Consider the following 22,823-nt stretch of genomic DNA (forward strand, 5'->3'; position numbering starts at 1 on the left):
GCAACACTGGGAGAAACACATGGATGCGGTCTGTTAATACGTGGCTCTGTGGTTGGTGCCACCGCCACAGTTTTGGGTTTTTTGATGGTGGGATGGCCTACACGACAGCGGGTTTTGCTCGTGCTGGATGCGATTCACCTTTTTCAAAGGGCAAGGGCTTATCAAGAGAGCTTTAAACTAGATGTGATGGGGGGAGTGGGACAATACCAGGCTGTCACCTCCCGGCCAGAGGTACGAACAGGGGGAGAGATGACTCAGGTTCATGGGTCCCCTTGGTAGGAAAACAGTATACGTAATACTTAAGGTCAGTATTTCGCAGCTTGGCCCGATTAACAGATGATTCAGTGGCAGAAAGGTTCACCTTACTTAAGCCTAATAGGTGAACAGTTTAACAGCAGAAGGATTTACATAAAGGAGTTTGTGGCACATGTGGGGTTGTAAGCCTTATGTTATTATACTGCTCACAGGAGGAGAGGCGAAGAAACAGGAAGGAAGGAAGGAAGGAAGGAATTCTACCACCCTTAGGGCTCTGCAGCGTGGATGATGGGACTTGTAGTCTGGGTCCAGTGATGTGTGGCCTCTGGTGTCTCATGGCGAGGATGCTGGGATTTGTATTTTGGGAGTGCAGTGTGGGTCTGGTCCAGCTCCTGAGATGTGCTCCTCAGAGTGGCCCTCAGGATGGTGGGTTACCTGCCAGTGCTGGTATAGCTGAGCCTTTTTATAGCCCTCTGGGTTGCCTGCTTGCGGAATTTTTTTGTCTTTTGCGGAGGTGTTGTTGCAAAATAAAAGTTGGGAGGGGGTTGCGAAAGATGCGCTAGTCTCGGGCCATCTTGAAGGGTCTCAGCTTTTCCCTTTGTGCCATGCTGGGACTATCAGAAGATGGAGCTACGTGTCCTCTGGCATGTCCCCCACCTCCTACTGTCAGCCAGCCGCCTGTGTCTGTGTCTCCTTGGCTCCTTGTTGGTATGTAAATGACAATTCACCTTAGCCCGAGTGTCCCGTCTACTAGGCAGCAGTGTTTGAGCCATGATTCTTTTCAGTCTTTGACAATGTCCCATCTCCTGCGGCTGGAGGAACTAGTTTCAGCACAATGTTTGAGGCATAATTCTTATCAGTCTCTGATACAGGCTCACCCATGACAAGCAGTGGGACGAGACGCCAAGGTTAGAGGGGCAGGGTGCCTGTGAGGATCCGCAGCCATGGCCCCGAACTGTGTTGGCCTCACTGGAGGACACCTGAAGTCTCATGGAGATGAGTCAGGGGCTCCTGAGCTAATGGAGGCCAACAGGAAAGCCCAGTGAAATACTGCAGAGGAATGAAGGGCTGTTCCTCTGAGAAGGCGACGCGGCCAACAGCCCGGCTGAGATCCCTCTGCACCAACACACGCAGCAGCGTGGGCAACAAACAGGAGGAGCTGGAAGCCACCGTGCTGCTCGAAGGCTACGACCTCGTGGCCACCGCTGAACCGTGGTGGGGTGGATCCCGTGACTGGAGGGTGCTGATCGATGTCTGCAGGGTGTTCGGAAGGGACGGGCGAGGAAGGAAGGGTGGAGGGGTTGCCCTCTACATCAAGAGACGGAGCGAGTGTGAAGAGCTGTCTCTGAAGAACAGCCACGAGCAGGTTGAAAGCTAAAAAGGGTAAGAATCAGAAACTGAGGCAACACCCGGCATCAACACAGACCAGGGGATGAAATGGTGGAGAGCAGCCCTGTGGAGGACTTGGGGTGCTGGTGGTTGGAATGCTGGACATGAGCTCGCAATGTGCATTTGCAGCCCAGAAGCCAATTGTATCTTGGGCTGCATCCCCAGCAGTGTGGGCAGTGGGTTTGGGGGGATTCTGCCCCTCTGCTTCGCTCTGGTGAGACCCCCCTGCAGTGCTGGTCAGCTCTGGGTCCTCAGCACAGGACACACATGGACCTGCTGGAGAGGGGCCAGAGGAGCCCGACAAATCATTTGAGGGATGGAACACACTTTTTAGCAGGGTCTCTTGTGACAGGACAAGGGCTGATGGTTTTAAACTAAAGAGGAGATTCAGGCTGGACATGAGGAGGAATTGTTGCCCGGAGGGTGGTGAGAGCCTGGCCCAGGTTGGCCAGAGAGGTGGTGGATGAACCATCCCTGGAGACATCCCAGGCCAGGCTGGACGGGGCTCTGAGCAACCTGAGCTGGTGAAGATGTCCCTGCTCATGGCAGGGGGGGCACTGGGGAGCTGGGAAGGGCCCTTAACCCAAACTGTTCTGTGATTCTCTGTGATGCTCTCCCTGCCCAGCACGCGAGAGTTGCCATCTTTCGGGTTTTGAGCATGTGGGTGTTTCCGTCACCCGGTTTCTAGTCCTGCCTGCCCCGTTCCCACCGCAGCCCTCGGACCGCCCTCCCTCTCTCCCGGGGGTACGAGTGTCTCTGCCCGCCGCCCCGCCGGTGCCCGGCCTGCCCGCCGGTTTGGTCCCGGATCTGGCACTTGCCCCGGGGATGGGGCTCTGAGCCCGGTGCCATGTCACCCTCACCCGCCGATGGGGCGCCAGCCGGGTCCCACTGCCCAGCGAGTCCCCGCGGCGCAGGGCCTGGCGGGGACAGCAGGTGGCGCCGTGTCGGGGCGGGGCCGATGCCGTAGCCGGTGCAAGGAGCGAGGCCGGGGCCGGTGCGCGGGGCGGGGCTGTGCTGGTGCCGTAGCCGGTGTGCGGGGCGGGGCCGGTGCCGGTGCCGCAAGCGGTGCGCGGGGCGGGGCTGTGCCGGTGCCGGTGCCGTAAGCGGTGCGCGGGGCGGGGCTGTGCCGGTGCCGGTGCCGCAGCCGGTGCGCGGGGCGGGGCTGTGCCGGTGCCGGTGCCGCAGCCGGTGCGCGGGGCGGCGCGGCCCCATGCGGCGGTGAGGCGGCGGTGCGGGATGGCGGCGGGCGGCGGCGGGCGGCCGCCGGGCTCCGACTCGTCGCTGGAGCCCTACGTGCAGACCCGCATCTTTAAGATCATCGTGATCGGAGACTCCAACGTGGGCAAGACGTGCCTGACCTTCCGCTTCTGCGGGGGCACCTTCCCCGACAAGACCGAGGCCACCATCGGCGTGGACTTCCGCGAGAAGACGGTGGAGATCGAGGGCGAGCGCATCAAGGTGGGACGCGGCAGCACCGGCACCGGGCCCAAAGGCAGCCGGGCCCTGCCCGGGGCTGGGTTTTGCACCCCAAACCTCAGGGGCTTTTCCATTCTCAGCCCAGCTGGAGGGAGGGAGCAGGGGAGGCTTCTTGCCATGCAGAGGGACCTTCCTGAGCAGTCATGGCCATGCTGTCACTTCCAAAAGGACAGCGCGGGGTGAAGCGCTGCTGTCCTGCTCTCCCGACAGTCAGCACGACTGGGTCCTCAAAGCGACTGGGTGGCCTCTGGCTTCAGCACCTGGACCAAAAGACCGGCACAGCTGCAAGCAGCTGGGGAGAAGCCGTACACAGGACCAGCGTGGTCTGGGGAGCAGATGGCTCTGCGCTGGAAGGCAGGGAGCCTGCAGGAGCCGGTTGCAGAGGGCTTGGCAGCTGGGATATCAATGCTGAAGGCCGCTGCCAGCGAGCACTGGGGGTGCAGTTCCAGCAGAACTAGAATAGGATGCATTTGCTGTGTGAAGGCCAGTGTGACATCTGTAAGAAATGCATTAGCCCAGACCTGAAGAGCTCTGGCTGATGTGTCAGAGCAGATCTGGAGATCAACAGCAGCTGGTAGGAAACAGCCCAGGGAGCAGAGTTTACGGCTGAGCTTGGCCTGCCCGGCCGGGTGGATCAGCACTGACAGCCACCCGCATGCACGACTGGCTGCTGGAAGAACCAAATATTGCTATTTTGCTGGCAGATGGGTGATCAAAAGTTAAGGGACTAATCAGAATGAAATCAGAGCTACTAATGGTGGATGAGAACTTCAGCTGTGCTTTTATGTTGTCCACAAATGTTTTTCCCTCTGTCCTTTTAGAGGAGAGGGGCTCATTTCCTTTCCCCCATGCCTTCCCCAGCTCTGTACAACACCACGGAGCTGTGGTGCTGTAATGCAGGTTGGTGTGAGGCCTGTCTTGCTGCCACGAGCTGGAAAACGCTGGCAGGCATTTCCTACCTTTGGATATTATTAGTGCTCAGCAGGCAGCAGTGGGAGGCAGCGCAGCAATTTGGCCTTTTCCTGGGACCACGTGTCCAAGAGGGGAGATGAGAGGTGGGAGAGGTGCCCTCCCTTTCCTCCTCTGCCCAGATGGAACAGCCTGGGAGAGATCGGCAGGGAGATGAATGAGCTGCACCTCTTATTTGCCATCGTTTCTCCCCTTGGAAAGGCTCTGGGGCAGGCACTGTCTCAGTGGGGTACAGGGTGATTTGGATTAACCACAGACACTTGTTTAGAAATTGCCAGTTCTGAGCTTTAAGACATAACCTACAAGGACCAGCAGAACACATAGAACCACAGACTAACAGCAAAGTGTGGGTTGGCTGAGACCTCTGGAGGTCATCTGCTCTGCTCCAAGCCTCTGCTGAAGCAGGGCAACCCAGAGCTGATTGCCCAGGATCATGTCCAGGTGGCTTCTGAATATCTCCAAGGATGGTGGCTCCAGAACCTCCCTGGGCAAACTGTGCCAAAGCTTGGTCACCGTCAGAGTGAAAGGTGTTTTCTGATGTCCAGAGGGACCCTCCTGTCCTTCAGCGTGTGCTCACTGCCTCTGATCCTGGCACCAAAGAGCCAGAACCCATCTTCTTTGTAGTCTCCCTTCAGGTATCTATACATATTGGTAAAATTTCCCCCTTGAGCCTTCTCCAGGCTAAACAGTCCCAGCTCTCTCAGTCTTTCCTTGCAGGAGAGACACTCTGGTCCCTTCAACATCTTGGTGGCTCTTTGCTGGACTCTCTCCAGTCTGTGCCTCTCCTGTCCTGGGGAGCCCAGAACTGAACACAGCGCTCCAGGTGTGGCCTCAGCAGCACTGAATAAAGGGGACGGATCAGGAGCAGCTCCTTCAGCCCGCTGGCAACACTTTGTTTAACGCAGCCCAGGACACCATCCGCTGTCTTCACTGCGAGGGCACACTGCTGGTGTTAAAGCTGGTGTCCATCAGGACGCCCGGGTCCTTTTCTGCAAAGCTTCTTTCCAGCTGGGTGGTCCCCAGTGTGTACTGCTGCCTGGAGCTGTTCCTCCCCAGGGGCAGGATGTGCCACGTCTCTTTGAACTGCATGAGGTTCCTGTCAGTACATTTCTCCAGCCCATCGAGGTCCCTCTGGAGGGCAGCACAACCACCTCACATCCTAGCCACGCTCCTCCCAGCCTGGTGTCACCTGCAGGCTTGCCGAGAGTGCACTCTACCCCACCATCCAGATCATTAACAAAGATGTTGAACAGGACTGGGCCCAGTATTGACCCCTGGGGTACACTGCTCGTTATCAGTGTTCAACTTGACTTCGCACCGCTGGTCACCACCTTCTATGCCCAGATGTTCATCCCGTTTCCAGTCTACCTCACTGTCTGCTTATCCAGCCCAGGAGCTTGTTGGCTTCTCTGTCACTTGGGTCCCAAAGGTGTCATCAGAGCAGAAGGGCAGAAGGTCGCTTGATCTTGACTTTCAGTATGAATACAGACCATGAAAGCAGGCCCTCATGATCCTTCTGGCTTTTTGGGTTTTAAGCAGGAGGTGTCAGAAAAGTTACCACAGGGATAACTGGCTTGTGGTGGCCAAGTGTTCATAGCGACGTCGCTTTTTGATTCTTCGATGTCGGCTCTTCCTATCGCTGTGAAGCAGAATTCACCAAGCGTTGGATTGTTCACCCACTAATAGGGAAGGTGAGCTGGGTTTAAACCATCGTAAGACAGGTTAGTTTTACCCTACTGATGATGTGTTGTTGCAACAGTAATCTTGGAACTTCCTGGATTGCTTGTGCCCTGCTGCGTTGTCTTTTCTGTACCTATTGGGGTGGTTGAAGTCCTCCACAAGCACCAGGGCCTGACACGTGTCCTGTGCGTGTGCAGAGCACCTCGTCTGCTTGTTCTTCCTGGTCAGGTGTACTCTAGCAAATGCCCACTGCAATGTCACCCATGCGGGTCTGCTCTGTGATCCTCACCCACAAGCTCTCGGTTGGCTCCTCACCCATTTCCGGAGCTCCGTGCCCTCCTGCTGCTCCCTCACACAAAGGGTGGCTCCCCCTCCTCCTCTTTGCCATGACTCTCTGTACATACCAGTGTGTAATCGTTGGGGTTTTCTTTTATGGCATAGGATTAGGTGGACAAATGTCCTGATCTGGCACAAGAATGTTTGTGAAATGAGAAGTGCGTTGTGTGGTTTGTTCCTCTGATGGGGATGGTGGTTGAGCGCATCAGGAAGAGGACAAGAAGCAGGGAGCGGTCCAGCAGCAGAGAGCTGCAGGAGGGCCACCTGACAGGTGTTACAAAGTCAGGTAAGTCATCAGGCAGAGACTTCTCTTGCTGAAAAGCGTGCTGGCAATTCTCTTGAATATGTAGGATGAGCCGCAGTGGCCAAAAAAAGGGATATGCTGCACAGAGCCTTGCACTTATCTCTGAGTATTGAAAGTGAATTAAAGTGCTAACGTGATTGCTCTTGCTAGATAAGCTGGGCTTGCTTGGTTGAATTACAGAAGCGTGTGCACTGGCCTATACAGCCTTGAGCACTGTCGGCATAGGCCTTAAAGCTTGTGTAACTCATCTGTCAATCCTGGTTTGTCTGATAAGAGGTTGCTGCGCCCTGCAAGGCTCACGGTGCTGTTCCCCGGGGCTGTGGCAACGCTGCCAGAGCTGGCGGAGCAGGAATCTCATGCCCCTTCCTGCGGCAGCTGGAGGAGCCAGCCCAGGGGCACAGCAGGACAGGAGACCTGAGACCCTTGGTCAATTGACAGGGTCCTTAACGGGACCCTGAGTCAACTGACAGGATCATTAACAAAGGAGGTGCCCAGAGTAGCATGAAGCTTCTGGACCATGTTGTAATGCCCACAGCCACATCTGACCAGGCTATAAAACGGGGTCCCTGCTGAAGGCCCCCTTGGAGTGGTCTTCTCAGAGCAGCGGGTCTGCGAACTGGAGCCCTCTCCTTAGACTGGGACGCTGTCTAAGGAGATTCCCGGCATTGAGAGCGTCTCACCTCCTTGTTTGGGTGAGTGGTTATTTACGGGATATATATGTGAATGAGTCTTTGCCCAACCAGGCAAGTGAGAGTCCTTGCCTAATCCAGGCGAGTCAGAGGGCTCTGGTTTTGTTTCTTGTGAGTGTGTGCGTGGACGCTGTGGATCCTCATTATTCTTATTTTGCTGTACCCCAATAATCTCCTCAACTGATATACAAACCTGTATTTTATGTTGTCGGAGTGTTAATTAATTGTATAAACCCCGTTTCTGGTCAGTTGATTGGCTGCACTTTTCCAGCCAGAATAAAGTCTGTTTTGGAACTTGTTGTCCGCTTAAAACTGACTTTGTGGTGTCTCTGTGACGTTTAAATTGGAGCCTGTCTTGTCTGCTTCGCTTCCCAGGTGCAGGTGTGGGACACGGCCGGCCAGGAGAGGTTTCGCAAGAGCATGGTGGAGCACTACTACCGCAACGTGCACGCCGTCGTCTTCGTTTACGACGTCACCAAGATGACCTCCTTCACCAACCTCAAGATGTGGATCGAGGAGTGCAACGGGCACGCCGTGCCTGCCCTGGTCCCCAGGGTGCTGGTTGGGAACAAGTGTGACTTGAAAGACCTGATCCAAGTGCCATCCAGCATGGCGCTGAAGTTCGCCGATGCTCACAACATGCTTTTGTTTGAGACCTCGGCCAAGGACCCTAAGGAGAGCCAGAACGTGGACGCCATTTTCATGTGCCTGGCGTGCCGGCTGAAGGCGCAGCGCTCGCTGCTCTGCCGGGACCTGGAGGGGCGGCCGGGCCAGGCCCGCAGGCTGGAGCCAACGCAGGACGCCAACGGTAAAACCTCCTGCCCGTGCTGAGCCCCGCGGCTCCGTCGCCCCTGTCACGGTCACCCCAATAAAATCTCTGCAGCTCCCACAGCTCTGGGTGGTGCTTTGCGCGCCTCGGCCCGGCTCGGCTCCGCTCGGCTGCGTTCGGCCCGGCTCGGCTCCGCTCGGCTGCGTTCGGCCCGGCTCGGCTCCCCTCGGCTGCGTTCGGCCCAGCTCGGCTCTCCTCGGCTGCGTTCGGCCCGGCTCGGCTGCGCTCGGCCCGTTTCGGCAACGCTCGGCTCGGGCAGAACGCGGCGGAGCCCAGCGCGCAGGCGCGGCGGTTGCGCATGCGCAGTGTGCGCCGCCGCCATGAAGTAGGTGAGGGGGATGCGGCGGGAGCCGGGGGGGAGGTCCGGTCGGTTCCCGTGCTGACGGTGCCTTCGCCCCCAGCCCCCTGACCAAGGTGAAGCTGATCAACGAGCTGAACGCGAGGGAGGCGGAGCTGGGCGTGCAGGAGGCGGTGTCGTGGCACGCGGAGTACAAGGACAGCGCCTGGATCTTTGTCGGTACGGACGGGGAGCGGGAACTCGGGCCCGCTTTGCCGGTGCTCCCATCCCATCCTTCCCTGTCTCGCTGTCCCCGCAGGCGGGCTGCACTACGAGCTGACGGAGGGTGATGTCATCTGCGTGTTCTCGCAGTAAGTGCTGAAGCCCCCGGCCCGCCGTGCCCCTGCCACCGTCCGGGCTGCTAACAGTGTGTTGCAGGTACGGGGAGGTCGTCAACATTAACCTGGTGCGGGACAAGAAGACTGGGAAGTCCAAAGGCTTTTGCTTTCTGTGCTATGAGGACCAGAGGAGCACCATTCTTGCTGTCGACAACTTCAATGGGATCAAGGTGAGTGAAGCAGCTGGGGCACGGTCCTGCCTGGCAGCCATGGCTCCCGAGGTGCTGTTGTGTGACAGACCAAGGGGTATAAACTGGAGCACAGGAGGTTCCATTTAAATTTGAGAAGAAACTTGTTCCTGGTGAGGGTGTCAGAGCCTGACCCAGGCTGCCCAGGGAGGCTGTGGAGTCTCCTTCTCTGCAGACATTCAAACCCGCCTGGACACCTTCCTGTGGAACCTCAGCTGGGTGTTCCTGCTCCATGGGGGGATTGCACTGGATGAGCTTTCCAGGGCCCTTCCAGCCCCTGACATTCTGGGATTCTGTGAAACCAGAGCTCCAACAACACCGGTGATGGCGACCCGCAGCGGTGCTGGTCTGTGCCTTCGCTAACAGCACAACTGCTCTCATAGATCAAGGGAAGGACGATTCGCGTGGACCATGTGGCAAACTATCGGCCCCCCAAAGATTCTGATGACTTAGATGACGTCACAAAAGCCCTCCATGCGAAGGGTTGTGGAGTTAAAACGCCACCTCACACGTCATCCGATTCCCTGTCAGAAGATGATGAAGTACCTGTGAGAAAGCAAAAAGGTGAGGTGTGTTCTGCACAGAGCCTTCAACCTTGCAGGGGCACTTTGCTCAGGGGAACACCAAGGATGGGTGTGCTCTTGAAAAGAGCCACAGCCCTGATGTCCAGGCTTTACTTTGTGATCCCCTGAAGGGTATCACAGTGCCTTTATTTAGCTCTTTCCTGGGAATGTCCTCCCAGAGCCTCTGAAGAGCTGTACCTTGCAGATAATAGTAGCACTTTTCCTGGGAAAAGTCTGTCAGGCTGCAGAGTTACTGTGCCAGACAGGGAGAGTGAAAGCTTAGCAAAAGCACCACTTAATCTGAAAATCTGGATACTGCTGCTATAGGACTAGAGTGCTGCAGATATATGGAATGACCATTATGTGGCCTACCCAAAATAGCTGAATAGAACATAAACCCAGCAGATCTAGATGAGATTCTGTGGCTGGAAACTGAAGCCAAGGGAAGTAGGGGGGTTGGAGTAGACGACCTTTAAAGGTCCCTTCCAACCCCAACTATTCTCTGATTCTATGAACGTGAGCCTAGAAATGTAGCATCAGTTAAACCATTTGAGTGCCTGAATACCTCCTGTTCTAAGTGAATGCAGCAAGATTTGTTGCTCTACGTCTTTCAGAAGAAAAAGATGTAGAGTACATCCAAACTGAATGAATGTGCCACGTAAAGGACCAGCCTGTGTGGCTGTCCTGATGGATTTTTAAGAAGCCATTACATTTAGTTTTTTGTATCTGTGCAGCAGCAATCCTGAAAAGTTGCCCTTGTCAGAGGCAGTGGGGTGCTAGAAGCAGTGACTTGCTGCAGGAGCTGCTTGCTAATGGCACCCTAGCTGGTTAGGTGTGGTGACCGTGGGGTGGGGGCGTCTGGTGTTCTGAAATGGGCTCTGAGCTGCACGGCGTGCAGAGAAACCTTACCTGCCACAGCCAGGCTGTACTGGCAGCAGACGGGTGTTAGCAGCAGCAATTTGGGGCAGCTACGGAGGAGGGATGGAGGAAAAGAGGCAAGAAAACCAAGGCTGGGGACAAGGCGTTGCTCCAGAGTGCTGGAGAGATGCACAAAAATGAGAGAGGCAAAGAGGGGAAAAGGTTCTTTGGGTCTGGAGAAGAGAATTTCCACAGAGTGGATCACGATGTTCTTATTGCGTGGATGTTACTGAGAAAAGAGAATGAACGGATGTGGTGAGTGTTAAAGAAGGAAGCAGGATGGCTGAAGCTGGAGGAGAAAAGTGTTTGGGTTGGAAGTGGGATAGGATCTCTTTGTGAGGGGAAGGGAGAGAACACGAAATGGGAGGGGAGCTGGAACAGCGCTGTGGCGCTAGGCAGAGCCTGGGGAGTCGATGCGATCTGGGACTGTCCGTCACAAAAGATGAACCTTGTATTTCAGATAAGGAGAAGAGCAGACAGGAGCGGCACAAGCAGAGCTCCCAGGCTCTGAAGAGGGTGGCATCCGCAGAGGAGACGCAGCCCAGGATCAAGATTAAGAAGGAGAAGGAGGACCCGGCCTACGAGCGCTACGCCAGCGGGAGCCAGCAGTGCCGGAGCGGCTCCGAGAGGAAGGCTGGGAGCAGGATGCAGCGGGATGAGGAGGACCGGAGGCACCAGAGGCCGTCAGAGGGAAGAGGGGAAAAGAGCTGCCAGAACCAGAGGGGACAAAGCGGTTTGTGGGACGAGAGGGAGAAGAGAGAGGAGGCTGGCAGGAGAGGTGACAGGCACAGCAGCCGGCGAGAGGAGTGTCCTGAGGGAGGCAGATCCCGGGAGCGCAGTTCTGGGGAGCCCCATCCCAGGCACAGGCAGCGGGGCTCTGCCAGAGCCTCCAGCCGCTGCTGAGGCCTGGGGCGAGTGCTCCGGGGGCTGAGAGAGGCCCTGAGCCTGCCCCAGAACCTCCTGGAGCCTCCCTGGGGGGGCACCGCCCCTGGACCCTCTGCCTCCATCAGCTCCCACTGGGTTTGTCAGCCCACCCTTGGGCAGAGATGTCCTCAGCGCCTGTGCTGTGCACTGGGACATGAGTTTTGTTGCCTCCTTCAACACTTCTTGCAGCGTTGGACTTGCTGGGGTGCTGCGGTGTGAAGGTGGTCGCTGGGAGCAGCAGGATGCTCCTTCCCAGAGCGGCCCACTTCCCCTGGTCCTGCTGGGGGCGTCACCACAGGGAGAGGCCCCGGGGTGTCTGACTGGCCTCACGCACCCAATTGGGATCCTGAGCCCACCCGAGGGCTCCTGGAATGGATCTCGACGGATGCGCTGCTGCGTCAGGGTGATTTTTCTGTGGTTTGTTTTGTTAATAAAAGGTTTCTGTTAACCAGAACCCAACCCTGGGAGCAGCGTTTCTGTCTCCGGTGGCGAGGGATGGCGTGCGGTTCTCTCACACCGTGTCGGGGCTGACGTGACCTGCAGCCCCCAGGTGATGGACGTGGAACAGCCATGGAGGGAGGGCTGGTTTTTAGCCAGATCTGATTGCTACAAGAACAACTCCTGGCGGTGTTGTTGCTAAAGCTGAAAGTCACCTGGAGCACAAAAAATGCCAGTTTGCACCCAGAGATGAGCTAGTTTTATTAGAGTTGTGCAAGTTTGGATGCTGCATTGAACTAGCATACCCGAAAGGAATTCCAGGGAATATTTATATGTAAAAAGTAACAAAAAGTAAAGTAGTAAAAGTAGAGGAAGTAAGTAAAGTAGTAAAAAGTAACCTCTTACCTGATACAAACCTGTCTAATGCATATTCATAACATCATGCTCAAGTGTGCTCTGTAATTTTGCTGTGTCCCATTGTTATTTCTATGCTTGTTATTTCTCTAGTGGGGGTTTCGGGATGGAAGCCCCTCACTCCAATTGTCCGTACCTGGTGCTGAGTCAGCTCAGGACACCATTCTGCTGACCAGCGTTGGCAAAGTTTCTGCATGTCCAGGATGTCCTATGAAGTAGCTATAAAACTACTGTTACCAGCTCCAGTCACGTTTTGAGCTGATTGGTGAGTTTCTCACGCCCGCAGCGTCTCACACGTTTCTTTGGCCAACTTGTTCTCAAGGCCTGAGCAAAATGTCATCCTTATGTCAAATCTTAGTGGCTGCCGCGCACTTAGGATCCAAGTAGACACAATGAGACAAACCCCATAGAGAAGGTTTCTCTATTTGTAAGGCGTTAGGTGCGTCAGCTTAAGAAGAGGTTTTGAAGGTTACACTGAGATATGAGAAGAAACTTGTTCCTGGTGAGGGTGGCAGAGCCTGGCCCAGGCTGCCCAGGGGGGTTGTGGAGTCTCCTTCTGTGCAGACATTCAAACCCGCCTGGACACCTTCCTGTGGAACCTCAGCTGGGTGTTCCTGCTCCATGGGGGGATTGCACTGGATGAGCTTTCCAGGGCCCTTCCAACCCTTGACACTCTGGGATTCAGTGCCCGGTGCTGGTTCCAGGCAGGTGGCTCCATGCCCGCGGGAGGGGGTTTTACCCCCGCAGCGGCCGGGCCGTGAGGCGCTGGGCGGCGGGCGGGGGTTCGGGAGTGTCGGTGATCAGCGCCGTTGTGGCGGGGCCGGCAGGGGGCGTCCGCCCTCCCTCCCCTTCCCCGTGCCCTTAGCGCTTCCGGTTCCGGCCGGCCCGCCCCGCCATGCCATGTCCGCGCTCAACTGGAAACCGTTCGTGTACGGCGGGCTCGCCTCCATGGTGGCCGAGTTCGGTGAGGCGGCGGGGGCCGGGGCGGGCTGGGCGGGCCCGGCGGGGCGCTGACCGGCCGCTCTCCCCGCAGGCACGTTCCCCGTGGACCTCACCAAGACGCGGCTGCAGGTGCAGGGCCAGAGCGCCGACGCGCGGTTCCGCGAGGTCCGGTACCGCGGGATGTTCCACGCGCTGTTCCGCATCTGCCGGGAGGAGGGCGGCCGGGCGCTCTACTCGGGGTGAGTCCCCCGGGCTCCTTTTCCCGGCCGCTGCCACCCCGAGATCCGGCCCTGAGCGCCGCGGGGCCGGGCAGCGGTGCTGCCGTGCAGCCGGGAGCTGTCCGGTTTTCCCTGGACGGGGAGCGAGGGAAGGGCGGGGGCTGCGGGGCTGCCAGGCTGTCACCGCGGAGGGGGCGTGGAAGGGCTCGGGCACCCGGGGGTGTTCACAGAATCCCAGAGTGTCAGGGGTTGAAGAGACCTGGAAAGCTCATCCAGTGCAATCCCCCCATGGAGCAGGAACACCCAGCTGAGGTTCCACAGGAAGGTGTCCAGGCGGGTTTGAATGTCTGCAGAGAAGGAGACTCCACAACCTCCCTGGGCAGCCTGGGCCAGGCTCTGACACCCTCACCAGTAACAAGTTTCTTCTCATATTGAAGTCGAACCTCCTGTGTTCTGGTTTGCACCCATTGCCCCTTGTCCTGTCACTGGTTGTCACCGAGAAGAGCCTGGCTCCATCCTCCTGACACTGCCCCTTTCCATATTGATCCCCATGAATGAGTCCCCCCTCAGTCTCCTCCAGCTCCAGAGCCCCAGCTCCCTCAGTGTTTTCCTGGGTGCCTGGCAGAGCTGGGCTTTGGGAGCAGATGGGTGTTCTCCTGAGTGCCCAGCCTGTGCTCAGCCCCGCAGGGTTTGGGGGCTGGTGAGGAGGGGCTGGTTTGGTCTGTGATGGGCCCACCACACTGATTGGGTTCAACTGTCTCATTTGTTCCTCTGCTCAGGATCGCCCCGGCGTTGCTGAGACAGGCGTCGTACGGCACCATAAAGATCGGCATTTACCAGAGTTTGAAGGGGCTGTTTGTAGATCGGATGGAAGGTCAGTGCCAGCAAACGTGTCAGCACAGGCACCTCTCCTCTTGCCAGAGGTTCAGTGTGAAACCTCGTGCTCCTGTGCTGTGTGGTTTTGCTCATACCTTTCTTTGTCTTTCTCAGTTATAGATTCCTACAGAAGCGGAGTTTTTGTTACTTTACACTGTGGTTTTGTTTGTATGGTAATAGCATGGATAGATCCAGTACAGATGCAAATTAGTCCCCAGGTCTGCTCTTTCCCCGGCCTTTAGCTCTCTTCGCAGTGTCAGAACCAAAAAAATGTTATAGCTGACCTTGGCTCATCTCTCCTCTCTGATCAGTCTCAGGGAAGACATCACATCCCATCAGTCTGTCAGATGTGGACATGGATTGAAAGCTTCTGTAGCGAGTCCTTCTGGGAGCCTTTGAGTCCTTGTGCCTGAACACAGCACATATGGATAGAAATTGTGCTGTCCAGCCCTTTGGCTTTGGCTCCAGCTGCAGAGATGGGACGCTGCGCATGCTCTGACCTGTGCACCTGGTAACTGAGGCCTCTGCGGCTCCTGTGTAGGGACTGGATCACAGAATCCCAGAATGTCGGGGTTGAAGGGGCCTGGAAAGCTCATCCAGTGCAATCCCCCCATGGATCAGGAACACCCAGCTGAGGTTCCACAGGAAGGTGTCCAGGCGGGTTTGAATGTCTGCAGAGAAGGAGACTCCACAGCCTCCCTGGGCAGCCTGGGCCAGGCTCTGGTACCCTCACCCCCAACAAATTTCTTCTCCTCTTTCAGTGGAACCTCCTGTGTTCCAGTTTGCACCCATTGCCCCTTGTCCTGTCACTGGTTCTGACTGAGAAGAGCCTGGCTCCATCCTCCTGACACTGCCCCTTTCCATACTGATCACCATTAGTGAGGTCATACCAGAAGCCTGGTATGTGTTCACAGAAGGAGCACTGAGGTCTGCATGTGCAGTTTTAGACCCTGGTGTGACACAAGTGAATATTGTAACGCAGTTCTGACCTGGGAAGGTGGTTGGGACCGGTCAGCAGGCCAGTGGGAGGACTGGGAAGCACAGTGCACTAGCGCTTCTTTCCAGGACCTGCTCTGTTCTTGTAACACCTCTCCCGTGCCTGGTTCTGTGCATGTACCCTGGCCCACACGTCTCTCCTGGCTCGCTGTTGCAGCGTTTCCAGCTGTGAGTACTGTTCTCTGAATGTTTGTCTCCCTACAGGCCTGGGGCAGCCAGGGGCCTGGTCTCCTCGGGGAAGTGCTGTGGTCAGTACCAGCAAAGGGCTGTGCCTTTTCCCAACGTAACCATCACCCTAATACTGGGCCTGGAAGCCGTGGATTATTCCACCCCCTGCCCCTGGGACTAATTGCATCTAACTTTCTCTGCCTGGGTCGCCTATTCTCTGTTCTCTCAAGGTGGCTGCATGTTCTGAGCGCAGCCAGCTGGGGCTCCCGATTGAAACAAATTGGTGTCAGGTTGCCTTGAGAAGAGTTGGGTTGTTCCTCTTGGTCTGCCTCTGTCTTGGCTTGTCTCTATCATGAGAAATGCATCACTGGATGCTGATAATTGTTCAAAATTTTCATGTATCATGGTCTCTCCTTGTCTGATCAGCTATACTCATCAGTACGACCCGCTTCTCTCTGAGAGCGTGTTGCTGAGTGTTTCAGCTGCTGCTTTCTGTCTCCAGCAGGTGTGGGACAGATTTGCCATGAGCTGGTGGTTGCTGGCCAGTCTCTGCTCATGCAACTTCATGTGATTTGCAAACTGAGCTGCTCTGCTCTTCTCGCTTGTTCAGTACAATCTCTGCACCCACCTGCTCTTTGGATCTTTAGGATTTGACTCTTTATTTTTTTCCTTGATTGCAGATGAAACGTTGCTAATCAATGTGATCTGTGGGGTGGTTTCAGGGGTGATCTCCTCCGCAATTGCCAACCCAACAGATGTGCTGAAGGTGAGAAGTGCACCTGGCCAGAGGGCACTCCTGGCCGGCTGCGGTTGACACGTGCAAGCTGCTGTTTCCAGGGAAGGTGCAGCTCTCCCAGCTGCGGTGAGGGGCTCTCTGACCCACGGCTGACATCCGTTCTGATAATTTGGGTTTTTTATGAATGGGAACAGAAGCCCAGGGCAACATACAGATCTTAAATACTGCAGCGTTGAAAGATCATGAAATCAGTTATGGCAAGGGGCTGTTACCTTAAGTGGGTAAAGTGAGCGGGGTGGTAGCCAGCGATTCATCAAACCTCCTTAGCTCACTGTGCTGTGCTTTGCTGCCACGAAGTCCTGCATGGTACACGGAGTGACCAGAGTCCCCCTCGCCCCTCCACGCCCTGCTGTGCAGTTACTGGGGTCCGGGTAGCTCTGGAGAACATTCCCACACATCTCCCTGTGTGGATCAACCTTTTCAGGCTGCTCGCAGAGCGGGAGGGCCTTGCCTGTCCCTTCTCTGTCCCGGCTGGGTTTTGCACCGTGCTTCCACCCTGCTCCTTGCCCCCCAGCATCATGTGCTGCGTGGTTCGTGGGGGGACATGCGGGTGGCAGTGGCTGCTCGGAGTTGCTTGTTGTTCTTCCTACCAGGAGGTGCAGGGGGCTGGTACCCCCTCCCTCTTGGGATGTCATCACTCTGACACTCACATTTCTTGCAGATTCGAATGCAGGCTCAAGGCAGTTTGTTCCAGGGTGGCATGATCGGCAGCTTCATCGACATCTACCAGCAGGAAGGTACCCGAGGGCTGTGGAGGGTGAGCACCAGCTGCTGGGACCCCCAAACTGGTAGCAGAACTAACAGCTTCCTCAACTCATTTGCTACACTCAGGTGCAGCTCTTGAAGAGAACTGTGAACCAAGGGCGGTAGAAAGGTTCTGGTTCAGGTTACTGGACAAACAGAAGCGCGTCTGTGGTGGAGATGGGGTCTGTGCTAAGGCAGCATCAGCACCGGGCTGGGCACACCTGGTGTATAGGACTGAGGCTGGTGTCCTCATAGTGCAGTGACCGTCCCTGTGCTGGGCGCTGGGGAGGCCAAACCTTGAATCCTGGGGTAGGTTTTGGGCCCCTCAGACCAAGAAAGGCCTTGAGGTGCTGGAGTGAGTGGAGAGAAGGGAACAGAGCTGGTGAGGGGCTGGAGCACAAGTGTGATGAGGGACTGGGGGGTTCAGCTGGAGAACAGGAGCTGAGGGGAGACCTTCTGATCTCTGAACTGCCTGAAAGGAGCTTGGAGCCAGGGGGGTCGGGCTCTGCTCCCCAGGAACAAGCGCCAGGAGCAGAGGAAACGGCCTCAAGTTGCGCCAGGGGAGGTTGAGGTTGGATATTGGGAACAATTTCTTCCCCAAAGGGCTGTGGGGCATTGGAACAGGCTGCCCAGGGCAGTGCTGGAGTCACCATCCCTGGAGAGGTTGGACAGACCAGAGATGAGGTTCTCAGGGACATGGGGCAGGGACAGGGGTGGGTTATGGTTTGACTCGATGATCTTTGCCAACAAAAATTATTCTGTGTGTCCCTCGATGGCCCAGCACTGGGGGCTGGATCCTCTCCATGCTCTGCCTTGGGAAGGATGCTCAGCCTGGTGCATCTCGGAGTCAGCTGCACTGTGCACAGTGAGTGGGGTGATGTACCAGGCATGGAATGTGGGTGGCTGCACACCTCCTCATGTGGAGGAGAAGGAATTCTTCCAAGTAACCTGGGAGGCACTAATGATAATAACTTTCTGAAGTTCCAAAGGGACAAAATTACTTGGTGTCTCTGCTTATTTGGTCTTAGACCCCTGGAAACTTCCCCTCTGAGCACGCAAGGAGTAGGATGGAGCGGTGCCTTTTGGGGAGGCTGGTGGTGTAAGGCTTTGGGCTTGGCTGATGGGAGTTACCTGTGCTCAGGCCTCACTGTTTGGATTTTAGTGGCAGTTCTTTGGCTTTTGTTAGAGAACCTCACTTTGTCCTTCTTCTACAAGTCTTCCACACTCTCCGTTACCCAGCAGCCTGCCAAGTCAGGCCTGGGAAGCACAGAATCCCAAGGGTTTTTTTAAGGCAACAGTCTGATCTCTCCCTTTTATGGTCCCTGAATCTTTCACAAAAAGAGCTGTTGCAGTGTGGGAAGGGGAGGAGGAGTCGATCAGCTGCCAGTGGTGGGTGACACAGATTTCTTTTGAGATTATTGTTGCTTTCTAGGCGAGGACACACAAGAGGGGAAGAGAGACTAGAAAAGAAATGAAACCCTGTGTGTTGCAGATGTGTGCTGCAGACAGGACGCGGTGCAGAGACAGATCAGACCAGAGGTAGATCCCAGTGATCAAGCCAGTCTCTTTGCTCTCTGATCTAGGACAACCACTGCCTCCTCCCTCCAGTCTTCCCTCATGCTGAGTCAAAGATGGTTGTGCTCACCAGTCCCCCCAGTTCTGACATTTATCTTGTGGGGATGTTTGAGCTGCCAGGACTGGCTTAGGCAAGAACCCAGGAGGAGACCGTTAGGTGTTGCATTAGCACAGTGGGATGGGACAGCAAGAGCTGTAAACCTGGAAATTGCTTTAACTTCTTAGAGTTGCTTTGGTTTTGTGTGGTGAGAAAGCTACCGTCCTTATGGGCTGGCTCGTAATTCAGCCACACGGAAGGGTCACTCCTCGCCCCAGTGACCGCAGGGCTCTTCCATGGTGCCGTGGATCTCCCCGAGTCACTGGGGTGGTGTTACGGTTCTGTGAAATGGTCCAACTCTGCAGTGCTGCCAATAAATCTTTGCATATATTTTTATCTGATCCCTTATGCGGGGTTTCCTGGGGTGTTTCTCAGACAGAAGGTAGCTGGTTCCTCTTACCTAAGCTCATAGTTGGTCCTGCCAGCAGCAACTCCTTTAATACATGAAAACCTCCTAAGTCAAAAACAAGGCAGATGCTCTCTGCTGTTACGTAGCAAGGAAGACCTGGAGCCACACCTGGCTCCTCAAACACCCGCTCCTCTTGTGGAGCAGGATCTTCTCTGGTATTGAAGTTGCTGGGGGAAGATGAGTGGGTTACAGCCCGATTCCTGTGCGCTGCTGGCTGGGAGGGGAGAAGCAGCGTGTGGTTAATCAACCTGGAGTAACGCGGCCAGGTGGAGGAATGCTCCTTGGCTTTGGAGTAAAGTCGGGAGACAGTGAGCTGGTCTGCCTGGGGAGCTACAGCTGCGAGATGGGGCAAGGAGCATACAAGGTAGATTGGCAGCAAAAAGCCCCTGAGAGGGAGCTGGGGGGAGATGTCACACCAGCTGTGTCCCCAGGCGGCAGTTTGCGCTTGTGACTGGTGCTTGTGCTCCGCAGGGTGTTCTCCCGACAGCTCAGAGAGCTGCCATCGTGGTCGGGGTGGAACTGCCGGTCTACGACATCACCAAGAAGCACTTAATTCTGTCAGGCCTGATGGGTGACACCATCTTTGCCCACTTCGTGTGAGTATTTGCTGCAGCTGCTGCGCTCCCCAGGCTTGGCGGGGGATGTGAGGCAGAGGAGCGAGGTGGGTTTGGACTGAGACTTGTTCATAGAGCAAGTGCACTGGAGCTGCAGAGAGCAGGCTGGTACTTCTGAGGGATGTACAGTGTCAACTGGAGCAGCTCAGAATGACCAGCAAGTTCCCCAGAGAGACTTCGGTGGAGAAGGAACCCAGCAGAAATCCTTTGGTGATGTGAAACGTCTGCTTGATTTCAGCTTGCTGATGACCCCAAGCGCTGTTGCTCTGTGTCTGTGCCCTGGTGTGAGCAGGGCTGGAGTTGTGGGTGTGTGACTGCCCATAGCAATCAGCTGAAACTGCCGCTCCGGTCCGAGTTCCTCGTCTGCGCAGACACTGCCAGCTCACAGCCATTGCTGTCAGGGCTTTATGAGGCGAACAGAGCTTTGCAAAGCTGACAAGACCCTGAGCAATCTGACCAAGTTTGGAAGTCGGCCTGCTCTGAGCAGGGGGTGGGTTAGAAACCTCCCGAAGTCTTTTTCACCTACATTTTCCTGTTCTTCTGGCAGACACTTTAGCTGGAGGTGCTGCAGTTTGGGTTTGCCTGCTGTGGGCTGAAGGTGACGAGCACTAGACCAGACGTGGAGGGAGGAGAGTAGCAGCTGCATGCTCCCTCTTGCTGCCTTTGCTCTTCCTCCCTCCTTTCCCACCCTGAAGAATGTGTGCTTCCACGAGGCTGCCCCAGGTCTGTGCCACCTTGACAGCGCCCTGAGACCCTTGCTGGACCTGCCCCTGTGAGGACCCAGCGGTGGGCTCTGACGGGGTCTTAATTACACAAAGCAGAGCGTGGCCCTTCCCCAGCTCTCCAGGGTCCCGAGGTGTATGGCTTCTGCCTCTGCCCGTTTTCTGGGTGCAGCTAATGTTCATAGCTAAAGGCCTGTCAGAAAATCCAGTGAAAGGTATGCTCTCGTGCGTATGTCAAGGCCCGTGTGAGCCAGCGTGGCCGTGTTCAGAGCTGTTCCTCTCTCCTGTTCTGCTGTGCTTGTAGGTCCAGTTTTACGTGTGGGCTGGCCGGGGCCATTGCGTCCAACCCTGTGGATGTGGTGCGGACTCGGATGATGAACCAGCGGGCAATCGTGGGCAACACGGAGCTCTACAGGGGCACTCTGGATGGCCTGGTGAAGGTAAGGATGTCAGAGGGGGACAAAGCCCAGTCTTTAGGAGACCAGCCAGATTCCAGCACCACTGGTAGGAGCAGTGAGATTCTACAGCAACAGAACATGCTCATCAGTGAGTGCGTCGGACAAACCAGAGAAGGGCCTAGAGTCACTTTCCTGAGGTCGCCATCAGTTTGAACATCCTCCCAACCTTATGGGACGAAACTTTGTCAGTGATGCGGTTTGATGAGCTTCATATGCTGTGAGACTTCCCATAACTGCATCTCCTCTGGCCTGTCTGGTTATTGCAGCAGCTGTAAAGGTCCGTTATATCACAGGTGCCATTAGGGAGATGGGCAGAACATGGACCTGGTGCATCTCATAATTGATCTGTCTCTTCTCTCCTCCCAGACATGGAAGAGCGAGGGCTTCTTTGCACTCTATAAAGGCTTCTGGCCCAACTGGCTTCGGCTGGGTCCCTGGAACATCATTGTATCCTTCAGTGTGCTGCTGCGAGGTTGTGGATATGGACAGGCAGGGGAAAACCAAGCTGTGAAGGGAAAAAAACCCCACACTGGTGGGCACCTCTCTGCCTGCCCTGCAGCAGCACAGAGCAGACTGTGCTTGGGGACAGACATGAGCTGCCACGTGGCGGCTGCTGATTCAAATGCCAGAAGATGCCACTGGTTGTGGCTGCTGCTTGTGCCAGCTCTGGGTGGCCAGTACAGGGCACGGGTGGTTTCCTGCAGAGTGAGCGCTCTCGGGTGTTGGATTGAGACTTTCCCCTTGGCCTGAGCTGCGGGAGGTGCTTCCCTGGTCAGCGTCTGCTCCGTGAGTGAAGCCTGGGGAATGTTCTCCTGCTCTGAGATGGGTGCTGACCCGCTCTGCAGGACCAGGGCTTCTGTGTTGCTGTGCGAGATCCTTCTTGCCCTCTGAAAATGTGTGCAGAATTTATTTTAAAGAAGTCCCAGTCTGGGGTTAGAGCCACCTCAGTTTCTCAATGGTCTAGGCAAGCCTGGGCCAGTTTGCTTCGGGGTCACAGAATCCCAGAATGTGAGGGGTTGAAGGGACCTGGAAAGCTCATCCAGTGCAATCCCCCCATGGAGCAGGAACACCCAGCTGAGGTTCCACAGGAAGGTGTCCAGGCGGGTTTGAATGTCTGCAGAGAAGGAGACTCCACAACCTCCCTGGGCAGCCTGGGCCAGGCTCTGACACCCTCACCAGGAACAAGTTTCTTCTCATCTTTAAGTGGAACCTCCTGTGTTCCAGTTTGCACCCATTGCCCCTTGTCCTGTCACTGGTTGTCACCGAGAAGAGCCTGGCTCCATCCTCCTGACACTCCCCCTTTCCATATTGATCCCCATGAATGAGTCCCCCCTCAGTCTCCTCCAGCTCCAGAGCCCCAGCTCCCTCAGCCTTTCCTCACACGGGAGATGCTCCATTCCCTTCAGCATCTCGATGGTCAGTCTCTCTCCTGCCCTGGCGGCTCGTCCCACAGCTCTCCCTTCCGCTCGTGCAGGTGCGTTGGTGCTGCCTGCAAGATTCCCCACATTTGTCTTCAGCTGTACTGTGCTGATGCTCTACCTCCCACAGCCTGGTCATGTCAGGAGCCCCAGCGCAGCTGCCTTATGTAATTGGCCCAATTCCTTGACATTTCCATCAGTTTTTTATCACATACGAGCAGTTGAAGCGCCTTCCATTCTGACAGCTGGCTTCATTTCATGAGAGTCATCTTGCAGACTTGCAGCAGAGTGCTTTGCTGCAGCCTTCCTCTTCATTTCACCGTCCCCATGTCTTGATGTTTTGGTCCACGTGGGTCTGGGCTCTCCCCCAAATGCATGGTCCCTGGAGCATGATCTGGCCGACGTGTAGCTGGGAGGCTGATGGTGGGTGCTGCATGTTGTTTCACACAGAGGCGAGTATTACCGGTGTACAAGTGTCTGGGCCTGAAGCGATATCTTCTGTGAAGATCTGTGCATTCCAGTGGCCTTTTGGTGCAGCTGTGGTTTGTTGTTTGGTGTGTGTGCGTTTCTGTGCCCGCAGGGCGAGGCTGGAGGCTGGGAAGGGGCGCTGTCATGTTTTCTTGCAGAACCGTAACCTCATTAAATTATTTATTGACTGGATGGCCTGAGTTTGTGTCCGTTCAGATTTCCTGCAGGTATATTCCAGAGCAGATGCTTTGTCTGCCCTTGGAGAGAACAGAAGC

At 55.9% G+C, this 22,823-nt stretch overlaps 3 protein-coding genes across 11 annotated transcripts; all 3 read left to right on the forward strand.

Moving 5' to 3' along the window:
* The first annotated feature begins 2,737 nt into the window (after positions 1-2,737).
* RAB33A (RAB33A, member RAS oncogene family) lies at positions 2,738-7,989 on the forward strand. The gene is made up of 2 exons (XM_065846513.2): positions 2,738-3,102; positions 7,474-7,989. The coding sequence occupies exons 1-2, from the start codon at positions 2,881-2,883 to the stop codon at positions 7,927-7,929; spliced, it is 678 nt and encodes a 225-aa protein (XP_065702585.1). The 5' UTR covers positions 2,738-2,880; the 3' UTR covers positions 7,930-7,989.
* Positions 7,990-8,157: 168 nt separating this feature from the next.
* On the forward strand, positions 8,158-11,649 carry RBMX2 (RNA binding motif protein X-linked 2). The gene is made up of 6 exons (XM_065846222.2): positions 8,158-8,252; positions 8,329-8,444; positions 8,524-8,575; positions 8,643-8,772; positions 9,174-9,354; positions 10,732-11,649. The coding sequence occupies exons 1-6, from the start codon at positions 8,248-8,250 to the stop codon at positions 11,172-11,174; spliced, it is 927 nt and encodes a 308-aa protein (XP_065702294.1). The 5' UTR covers positions 8,158-8,247; the 3' UTR covers positions 11,175-11,649.
* A 1,264-nt stretch (positions 11,650-12,913) lies between these two features.
* Positions 12,914-22,740, forward strand: SLC25A14 (solute carrier family 25 member 14). Of its 9 annotated transcripts, XR_011740826.1 has the most exons (11): positions 12,914-13,011; positions 13,081-13,228; positions 13,987-14,081; positions 15,928-16,013; positions 16,705-16,800; positions 17,569-17,652; positions 18,220-18,326; positions 19,340-19,464; positions 20,030-20,205; positions 20,304-20,419; positions 20,509-20,641. XR_011740826.1 is itself a non-coding variant. In XM_065846214.1 (10 exons), exons 1-10 carry the CDS (start codon positions 12,948-12,950, stop codon positions 22,320-22,322), a joined length of 957 nt encoding a protein of 318 aa, XP_065702286.1. In that variant the 5' UTR covers positions 12,914-12,947; the 3' UTR covers positions 22,323-22,740. The 9 variants fall into 9 exon arrangements, 3 of the variants coding, with proteins under 3 accessions (XP_065702286.1, XP_065702288.1, XP_065702291.1); XR_010652088.1 differs by having other exon boundaries at positions 20,030-20,419; XM_065846214.1 differs by lacking the exons at positions 18,220-18,326; positions 20,030-20,205; positions 20,304-20,419 and adding exons at positions 21,029-21,109; positions 22,281-22,740 and having other exon boundaries at positions 20,509-20,644.
* Positions 22,741-22,823: the final 83 nt, after the last annotated feature.

Source organism: Patagioenas fasciata, chromosome 11 (assembly GCF_037038585.1).
Source record: "Patagioenas fasciata isolate bPatFas1 chromosome 11, bPatFas1.hap1, whole genome shotgun sequence".
NCBI classification, from domain to species: Eukaryota; Metazoa; Chordata; class Aves; order Columbiformes; family Columbidae; genus Patagioenas; species Patagioenas fasciata.

What these genes read in the sequence shown, in the direction of transcription:
- RBMX2 (XM_065846222.2), top strand. An exon ending in CAGCGCCTGGATCTTTGTCG is followed by an intron (nt 8,445 to 8,523) that starts GTACGGACGGGG and finishes CTGTCCCCGCAG; the next exon opens with GCGGGCTGCACTACGAGCTG. An exon ending in GTCATCTGCGTGTTCTCGCA is followed by an intron (nt 8,576 to 8,642) that starts GTAAGTGCTGAA and finishes AGTGTGTTGCAG; the next exon opens with GTACGGGGAGGTCGTCAACA.
- SLC25A14 (XM_065846214.1), top strand. Translation starts at nt 12,948, where the DNA reads ATGTCCGCGCTCAACTGGAAACCGTTCGTGTACGGCGGGCTCGCCTCC. An exon ending in CTCCATGGTGGCCGAGTTCG is followed by an intron (nt 13,012 to 13,080) that starts GTGAGGCGGCGG and finishes CTCTCCCCGCAG; the next exon opens with GCACGTTCCCCGTGGACCTC. An exon ending in ACCCAACAGATGTGCTGAAG is followed by an intron (nt 16,014 to 16,704) that starts GTGAGAAGTGCA and finishes CATTTCTTGCAG; the next exon opens with ATTCGAATGCAGGCTCAAGG.
- RAB33A (XM_065846513.2), top strand. Translation starts at nt 2,881, where the DNA reads ATGGCGGCGGGCGGCGGCGGGCGGCCGCCGGGCTCCGACTCGTCGCTG. An exon ending in TCGAGGGCGAGCGCATCAAG is followed by an intron (nt 3,103 to 7,473) that starts GTGGGACGCGGC and finishes TTCGCTTCCCAG; the next exon opens with GTGCAGGTGTGGGACACGGC.